The sequence below is a fragment of the Quercus suber genome, unplaced genomic scaffold, assembly GCF_002906115.3.
Source record: "Quercus suber isolate HL8 unplaced genomic scaffold, Cork oak 2.0 scaffold_25, whole genome shotgun sequence".
Classification (NCBI taxonomy): Eukaryota; Viridiplantae; Streptophyta; class Magnoliopsida; order Fagales; family Fagaceae; genus Quercus; species Quercus suber.
The window spans coordinates 2,044,017-2,054,402 of NW_027069490.1; the positions used below are offsets into that span (position 1 = coordinate 2,044,017).

At 32.1% G+C, this 10,386-nt stretch overlaps 1 protein-coding gene across 1 annotated transcript; it reads right to left on the reverse strand.

Annotated features, from left to right (window-relative positions):
* Nucleotides 1-9,195: 9,195 nt before the first annotated feature.
* On the reverse strand, nucleotides 9,196-10,127 carry LOC112034110 (uncharacterized). The gene has a single exon (XM_024066891.2). The coding sequence runs from the start codon at nucleotides 9,958-9,960 to the stop codon at nucleotides 9,367-9,369; it is 594 nt and encodes a 197-aa protein (XP_023922659.1). The 5' UTR covers nucleotides 9,961-10,127; the 3' UTR covers nucleotides 9,196-9,366.
* Between the last annotated feature and the right edge of the window lie 259 nt (nucleotides 10,128-10,386).

Sequence of the window (10,386 nt, forward strand, 5' to 3'; positions counted from 1 at the left end):
AGTAAAATCCATCACTATTCTATCACCTCTTCAGAAAAGGAAAAACTCGTTCAGAACGGAACGAACCGGAACAAGTAAGGTTGGACGGAATTTTTTTTGGCATCTCTCAATATCTCTAGCCTCATAGAAGGTGAGAACGTTACCCCCAGACTTGACAATGCCATACCAACTCATTAGGACAAACATTATGTCATTATGCATGAAAGACAAGACTTCTTGCATATTTATGAACACCTTTGCAACAACGTGCATTATTGTTTGTTTCTCGGCAAATTGAAGGTCTATCTTTTTGTATATTTCAAAAAGCCTCCCCCGTCTTGTACCTATCAATGCCAACTAAAATTTGATATTTTTGAAAAATTTACGATTAAGGTCTAAAATCATTGCCTTTGTAGCCGCTATATGGCCCTCATGGCCTCATCAATTTAACTTTATCCTTTGCCCTTTCATTTCTTTGTTTTCGAAGAGATTCTGCCAACTAATCATACCAATTAGCGATGCAAATTAAAGTTTTGTCAACAGGCCGGCACATGTTGAAGGTGGCAAAATATTCTTCGTACATTAAATTATTCACCAACAATATCAACAATAATAAATTAAACAAGTTCCAGAAGGACTATATGCCTAGCTAGCTAAATATCTTTCTAATCAATCAAGTTTCGTGCTAGCTATATGTAATATTGGCATTTGAGGTACAAACAAATTTGTTGTGGTTAATTATTCAGCTGGGTTAAAAAAAAAAAAAAGGTTATGGTGAAAAAATGGTAAAAACCTCTGAGTTAAGACAATTTAAACCGATCAATATAGCAATTAAAACAAGTAAAGAATAAAAAAAATTTACTGTAATTTTTTTTTTACCAATTGTCGTGGTTGCAGCTGCCACCACAAGATAAACGATAAAATATATAAATTCATTGAATCAATGATTTGATATATCAGCAGATTTTTGAACATATTATATATGGGTTGGTGCCTTGGTGGTCGTCAATTTCAGTGGTTATACGAATTAAGACTGTATCGTGCTTTTCTTCCTTTCCGTATTTCCTTCTGTTTGGTGTGTTTTTCTATATTTGCTTTTTTTATCTGGTCGGACTCACATTATTCTTTTGAACTTTCAACACGCCATCATAAGTCATAAATCATTTATATGAATCAATTACTCAAACCCATTTTTTCAATATTGTTTCATATATATGGTTTCTTTCACGAAAAAATAAAAATTCATAAACTCGATTGAGTTGTGTCTGCTGCCCACCGGTCACGAATTCCATGCTACTATAATTTTCCATCTTTATTTGTAGGATGCATGGTCAATTAATTTCGGAACTAATGATCAAGAGGGTGATAAAGAAGTGTCAAATAATTAGTGCCGATATTGATAATATATACATGTGCTCAAAAGTCAAGGCAATTAAACTTGGGTCCCTCGAATCTTAACTCATGAGGTAAGCTTTCTAGAGAAACTCAATTGGTTCAAACTTCAATATTAAACAAGCTGACAAACTAACGCAATGTTTGATTGGCATGAAAAGAATGGGAAATGGGGAAGGAATAAGAAAAGGCCAATGTGATTTTCCATTTCTCTGGATTGAAATGAAGAAGAAGCAAAGAAAATAGGGTAGATAAAGTGTTCAACCCCAAGCTCACCATATTTTTTTTTTTCCTTTCTAAATTAGGAAATAAAGACTAAGGTAAAGATAAAATGATAGAAAAAAAATAGTTAAGGGTCTGGTTAACGGATATTCTTAGAGCATTTATTAATTGAATATTTTAATAAAGTTTTGATACCATTTTCATAGAAAATATAAAAACTACTATAAAATATTTCTTAAACCAACATCTTTAGGACATCTCATAATTCTCAAAGTTTAAAATTACCCCACAAATCCATCATTCTATTTTTAATAATAAAGATACAATGGTAATTTACTCTTTATTCTTCAATTTTTTTTCATCCTTGATCTCTACCAAACACATATTATGAAAAAAAAAAAAAAAAAAAAATCTATTCTTTCACATTTTCCATTCACTGTCTTTTTCAAACTACCAAACGTAGGAAAACTTTCATTTTTCATCCTCCATTTTCAAACGGACTAGGAAGGCTTTTAGTACTGTTAAGAGAATAGGGTGTGACTTTTATCAGCTGAGCTGGTTGTTATTCATGCTATGAAACAAGCAAGTAAACATGTATATCATCGTGCCCAGAGATTGTACGTTGAGAATGACCAAGAAACAATGGAATACACAGGAATTCGTTGCTGTAAGAAATAGGGCATGTTATATTATTGGGGAACTTATTATAGCGAAATTGAAGGGGTACAGTACAGTTTAGTGGACTTGTGTACGTACTTATTGAAAAACGACAATGATAATGTCACACTCCTTTGATCTGGACAGAGTTCTCAAAAAATATTAACAAAAATCAACAAACGTGTGACCTGTAACAAACCTACAATTTCAGAATATGGGATACATATATATGCTACGTCAATTTTGTGTCTGATGAACCCGTAATTTAATCGTCCACTGTATATGGACGATCAATAAGGACGGTATCAATATCATCACGATACTGAGAAACACCACCTGACCAACCCAGCTAAGGACGACCGTTACAAGTAGCAGCATTTAACACTAATTCCATTGAAGAAAACCGGTAAACTTGATAGCTGGCTCGGGCGTTACGAATCTAAGCAATAATGCCCTCATAATAACCCTGCCAACGGCTAGAAGGGCTCTATATATATCCTCAGGCAATCTCTAAGAGGGGTAAGAAAAAAAGGAATCATTCTATTCACTCTTCATTTTTGGCTTAACTTGCTTTCCTCTTCTTGTTGTGCTCATCTAACTTAATCATCGGAGGCGTTGTGGGTAGCGCTCCCACCGGTGACTCTTACTTTGTGTTGCACTCCAGGGCTAAAACAGTAGGAGGACGAGATTATTCTGGACGAACATCTCGACTGACGATCTCAGCATCATCAGTGTCCATTTCATGTGTCAAAGGGACTTATTTGTCCAATTTAGATAATATTAGGGACCATTATATACACTTTACGATATCACACTTCCATCGCATTATTGGTGATGCAGCACCTAGCATTATTATATATGGACCATTTACGTTCACCGGCATTCTACTTTTTATTTTTTTTATTTTTATTTTTAAAGTAAAGAAGTGAAGGAATATTCAATATATGCTTATAGTAGCAAATTTATTAAAATTGCAATTCGGAGGGGTCATATGATATTCAGTGACCCTACAATTTTTGGAAATTGATCTGATCGGTGCATAATCATTTGTATAAGAAAGTTAGAGGAAAGTTGCGCGTCTAGTTCGATCGTGGAATTGTGTAGAATCTTGATTGATTCTAATACAACCCTAAATCATTATTTCTTTCAGTCCAAATACATAGCTACATCTTCATATTTTGCTTCTCAAATAAGCCTAAAACTCAAAAACGAAACAAAAAAACAAAAACACCTGTCACAATGACACATGCAAAGCTTCCATTTCACGAAAACAAAATATTAATTAAAAAAAAAAAACCCACGCCAAAATAATAATAATAATAATAATAATAATTGATAAAGATGGCACTCTTCTTGATGGAGGGAGGGGTGGCCACAAACTGGGGTTGTTTGCTCTCTTCTGCTTCTTCCCTTTTTTATTTTTTATTTTTTATTTAGGGATATTGTCAGGTATACTTCATTTTTTCCAACATAAATATTATTTAATTTATATATATATATATATATATATCTTTTTTTCCAACATAAATATTATTTAATATATATATATATATATATCTTGGATTCCTTTTGCATGCTGGCAGTTTTGAATTTGATGACGACTCTCTCTCTTCTTCTTTTTTTCTTTTTTTTTTTTAAGAAAAAAATTAACACAATTTCTTGTGTGTGGTTTCAAACTTAAAAATGAGTCAAAATATTTTTTTTTTATTGTTTAGCTTATATAGAAAATGATTAATATTTCCTTATAATTCTAATTAATTTAAGGAAAAATATTAAGACACTCCCTTAAACTTTGAACTATTGGCCAATACACTGCCTAAACTTTTATATTAACCAATCTACCCCTTGAACTTTGTACACCTGCCAAATCAAACCATTCGTTAATTTTGCCGTTTAAATCACTAACGTCCAACAAATTGAAGAAGAGAGAGAAACCACCACCAACCTTATCCTCCATTCTCACTATCAAAGACCCACTCACACCCTAAACAAAAACCTACAAAAACAATTCTAGATGTTCTCAACAAATACAGAGAAGAAATCTCAAGAAGGAAACTCATTATCTACGTCCTACAAGCAAAAACCAAAACACAGAAAATTCCCTTCCTCCTCACCAAAGAAATACCCAAACAACAAATACAAACAAAAACACCGATTTCAGCAAATTTGTGGGAGGAAGAGAGTAGTTCCAGCAATGCAGCCACTCTCTTGTTATTGCTTATGCAAGCTTTAAGGAAATTAAATAAAACAAAATCCCAAAAAAGTTCATAGCCACATGTTCACCTCACAGGTACCCATGTGAATGAGCTTTCAAATCTCACATGTATCAAGTTTTATCTCCACTCTCATCACTCATCAGACATCAAAAACAAACTGTTCTTCAGTTCTCCTCTAATCTTTGTTCTTATCGTCATCTCCCCTTCTTCTTTTTCTTCTTCTTCTTTATTTATTTATTTTTTCTTCACCGAGCTCAGCATCCATATCGGCCGAATCTTGAATTTCGATTGGAACGGAATTGTATGAGTGATGTTAGTGATTTAAACAGAAAACTTAAGAGATGGTTCAATTTGGCAGGTGTATAAAGTTCAAGGAGTAAATCGAATAAAATAAAAGTTTAGGAAATGTATTGGCCACTAATCCAAAGTTGAAGGGGTGTCTTAGTATTTTTCCCATTAATTTATGACTCAAAACTTTCATTTATGAAAATAGACCCCAAAATAGATTTTTTTTTCCTCAATTTTTTTGGACCATTTTTGAACTCTCAAATTGGAAAACATAATATTAAGTTGAAATGCAACTGGTTTAACAAAATTTAAATGTATATATGTATATCGTTTGGGAAAAAAAAAGTTGACTATCGATTAATGACAATCAACAAATATTTTACAATTTTGTTAGCTCAATTTGTAAAGTTTCTGATGATTGAATAATAAATTTAGTTTTATTATGCTGTCTTTTACAATGTGCCAAGTATCAATATATGACATACTATTTTATACAATTATCTGATAATTAGTTAATTACAAATTTCATGATACTTTAGAGAAGGTTAATTGAAATAAATGAAATTTGAACCTTCCTATTTTGTGGGAACATATGGATTTTATGTGGTTAATGGTAATCCCACATTTGAAGTGGAAGAATGAAGGAGACAAAGATTTGTAGTTAATCAAGTTGTCTCAGAGTCGAGCAAAGTGACATTCAATTAATTTCTCAAGTGAAGTATTGCATAAGGTCTAGAAAACTCTCTGTATGATGTTTTATTAGGTTCGCTCTATGGTTCAGTTGAGTAAAAGGCAATTCGGTTGAGAGAAATGTCGAGAAAAATAATTTGTTAAAGAAATTACTCTTAATTTGGGTGGGGAAAATATTATCTTAAAGATAATAAATCAACGAGCATAAAAAATAAAAAATAAAAAACTTTTATTCTTCTTCTTGTTATAACTCCAAAAAAAGATTAATGCTAATTGCTTATTAATTTAACTTTTAGGGTAATTTTTGGCGGAAAATAATATATATATATATATATATATGTATATGTATATGTATATATTTCTTTAGTCAGCAGAGGTGTAGAGTGTAGAAATTGAACTATATATAAATACATACCACAATTACCAACTATTTTGTTTCATTCCCTAAATAATTTCCTAAAGAAGTTTAAACTTGATATTGATCTAAAATATTGTTTTTCATTAGTAAGATCTTTTTAAATACTAATTATTTTGCTAAAAATTAAAAATTTATTACTAAAAATACTATAATAAAATAATTTTAAAAAATACAAAATACTGTTGCTGAAAACTTATTGCATTTTTCACTTTATAGCTGGTCCATAAATAATACCTCTTTTAAACGCAAAACGTGCAAACAACCTCTCTCAAGCGCATGCTAAGAAAGTTTTAAAAAATAATAAATAAATGAAATTTTAAAGCATGGGTGCCTCCCTAGGCCCCAACCCCTGCACCCGGTACAAAAAAGAATAATAATTGTGAGCCCACAGATTTTATACCCCACGTACAAAAGAACAATAAGCTACAAGGTAGGTGTGGGCCCATTACATGTCCCAGCTGAAAAGCAGATTGGTACCCTATCTCTTCTTGTGTTGTATCTTTAAACCCGAAACAAAACAATGGAAAAACCTAGAAATGAACCCCTTCATCTCCTCTAAACATTAAAATGGAAAGAAAGGAAAAAGAAAAAACCAATTATCTACTTTTCTCTTAGCCACTTTGGCATAACTAATTTGTTGAGAAAAGGCCTGGGCCCGTGTAATAGCCCACTAGTACTCAGGCAGTCAGGCTAACACTTTGAATATCATCTAAGACTTTAGCCCAATCCAGCCCAATCCAATAACTAGTTAGTGTGTGTTATATTGTATTAAAGCAAAAGAAAATCGTCACAGTTCAGTTTATTGTTGATAAAGAAGTTTAGAAGAAAGTGCTTAAGTAGCAAGAAATCAAATGGTTAAAGTGATGAATTGCCGGAAAATTTGCAATATGTTATTCTCAAAATTTCTTGAAACAAAATTGGAAAGCATTAGACCTTTTTTAATGAGTTGCTGTACAAATGACACTTCTACTCTGGTTAAGTAAATGATAGTGAATATGAGATCATGAGTTTTTGTCAACATTACATGTGATTCAATTCATCAAATGAAACACGCCACAATTCTATTTAATATATTTTTATTAGATGTAAATTTTGACAAACCTACCATTAGATTACATTTTTTTTTCTTATATCTTTTATACTTGCAAAATTTTTATCAGGTCAAAGATCAATAACTTCAACATCAATCAAATGTTTAAATTTGAAATTCTTATAGTATAAAATTATGCATAAAAAATTAGTTTATGGGTTGAATAATAAATAACATTTGATTGACACAAAATTGAAATGTGTGTTAAGGACATAAAGAACTTACAATTTGATAGTTAAATTTTCAAAATATGTAGTCATGTTAATTTTTTTTAATAGAAGTTATAGACAATGGCTACAACTAAGTTTGTAGCCAAATTTTGTTCCTATTTTATTTAAACATGTTTTCATGAAACTTGAGGCCATTAAATTCAATCATGTGTTTCATTAGTCAATGTTTTATTAGTTAATATTATTTTTATCACATGATTCTTGAAATTTTGAAATATTTGTCTTAATTTGATGATTTTATTGCTATTAAACAATAGAAGCTGATATGGTTTATATTTTGTTTTGTTGAACTAAGGTTTATATGGTCGGTAGATTGGAATCTCATGCATTCCATGATTTTTTTTTTTTTTTTTTAAATTGAGATCCACTCACATTCCACGTGCCTTGTTTTTTATAAGATAATAGTATACTACTCTACACTTTTTTTTTCTCTATTTGGTTGATGGGAAATTGTGAGGAAAAAAAAGATTGGGTTTTTGGAATTTTAATGTTATTCAAAATTTGAGTCAATATTTTTGTAAATTTTTACTTAATTTGACAAGATAGTAATCCATACCCCTAAATTTAAGGGTATTTTTTTTTCTTTGCCTGGTTTGAGTGGAAGTTCATGAAGGTAAAGAAGTATGATTTTGGCAATATTCTTTATTGTTGTGAACTTTGAGGAAGGTCTGTGAGTTTGAAGCTTGAAAATTTTTCTAAGAAACGATGCTGATGGGTGGTTATTATAAATCGATACTTGATGTGATACTTTTTGCATATAAGATGTTATCAATTTTTTATGTCTTGATATGAAATAGGTATAAAATAAATTTTGAATTTTTTGGATCTTGCATGTGCCCTTGGATTAAAGGCCTATGGTATTAAAGCAATAAGTCTTAAAAATATGAGGTATGTTGACTGAATTCTAAGTTTGAAATTTTTTGGTATAAAATTTTCTTGTATATAGCACATGTTAGCAACTAGTATACACATACTAACAGTCCCTCAATTTTTTTTTTTTTATATATATATATATATATATCTGTATGTAACCAGAACTGGAATAAATGATTATCTTGAATCTACAATGAAATATTGATATGATTTCCTAATATCACAAAATAGATTGTAATAAGGAAAAAAAAAGAAAAAAGAAAAAAAGAAAAAGAGGGAACAAGCTACTTACTTTTAATGATGAAAGTGAATACTTTGTTTCCGAATTCTTTCATTCGGAATGAATCAAATACAAAAGGTAATTACATATTTAGCTTGCTCATTCCCTTGATTAATTTATGCTAATTTATATCTGTAGAATGTTGCATTGGGCTTTATTTGAAGTGTGACATTGGGAGTAGCCAGGAGCTTGAGCCATGGTCCAAAATTATAATATGGGCTTCGCACTCTTTGAAGATTGATAAAAATATGAACTAACAAGAATCGTAGCAGTTGATCTCAAGTTGTCAACATAGAAGGACTGAAGCCCAGCCCAGGAGAGTCAATCCCAAGACCTCCTCCTCTACTGGGCCGTGTAACCCGCCTCCATAATTGTATATTCTTTTCAGTCGGTAAGTCCAAAACCGATTTGGATTTACACCATACAATTACCCCTTGATTGTAAAATGTAAAAGTTAAAATTATAAAAAATAATAATAATAATAATATTTCCCTCTCACAACATGTGGTTCTACATGACCTTATCTAATTCAACCAAATACATTATAGAATAACTTTTTATATTATGAGAGAGAGAGAGAGAGAGAGTTGTTAAAGACAATTTTTCTAGCTATCTACTTCAAAGTTTACCTTGAATTACTATAATCACAAATAGTAAAATTTCTGCCCAAAGAGAATGATGCGTGATCATTTTAAGGCATATGTTTTGTCCTTAATATTTAAGATAGACACAATAACCCAAATCAAACTCGAACACAAAAATCTCTTACAGGGGTTTGGGGTTTTGAATTGTTAGCTCAATGGTATTGGTACCCGCTACTTAGGATTCGAATCCCACCCTTTTCATGTAGCAAAAATAAATAAAACCAAAAACAAAAATGTCTTTCAAATGGAAAATCCGAAGAAGTCTACATCACATTACCATGCGCGCATAAATATAATACAGTGAAGACATGACATACAAAAGCTAATTTTCATCTCTCAGAAATTTAAATAATAAAAAAGAAGAAGAAGAAGAAGAAGTAATTTCCACTAGAAGTCTAATAAACCATCTTTCTTAGAGGAAGCATTTCGACTGCTCGAGAGGCTCCATTGATCTGAAAACTCCACAGAAGACACAGCACTACCACACTTTGCCACGGTCCTCACACTCTCTATCAACTCTTGGGTACGAGCCTCTTGTGACAATATCTCTAACAATTGCTCAGGGCTTATCACAAGCTTCACCTTCCAAAACCTACCATGATTGTACCTAGAGAAAACTTCAGTGTATGACCTCTTTAGCGCACCTTGGTAATCAAATGACATCCTATATGGTGCAACCAACGATGCTGGTATACTATTAGATCGAATGTGACCTTGTCGAACAATCTGGCCTTGTTGTTGCGTGTCTGTTGTTGCATTGAGTGGGAGTAGATAGTATGACTGTCCTGCGACAAGTTCTTCATGGTGAGAGAGTGGTTTCCAGAAAAGATCATGACTTCTAAATATGCCATGGCTTGGAAACTCATTGGTGATGGAACCTACAGTAATTGGTGCATAAAACTCCATGATGCCTCCATTGGAAGTGACCACTTTGATTACACCACCATCATCTCCCAAGCCTCCAAAGATACAGTTTCCCATGATCTCTAGCTATCTAACACAATGAAACTTTAATTGTGGTGGGTTTTGGAGGACATAAAAAAAGAGGGAAAGTAATGGAGGGATAGGTAATCGTCGGTGGGATTCTTCTTTGTAGCTTTCATATTCCAACCACCGAAGAAAATAAAGTACCAACAAAAGATAGAAAAAGAAAATGTGGCCAGGCCAAGCCACTTGTACCATTATATGACTAACAATATCTTGCACTGTTAAGTGGCCCAATAATTCATAGTTTGATACACGGAAAGACAAGTATTTTATTTTGGGAACATGGGCAATGGTTGAACCTAATTGATCCTTTGGGGCCCATATAGCCAGAGAATCCCAGACATTGATCTAAAAATTGTTACTCAGTCAACATTAGAATCAACTGGTCAATGAGCAAGTGACCGGAAGCTTAGCCTTAGG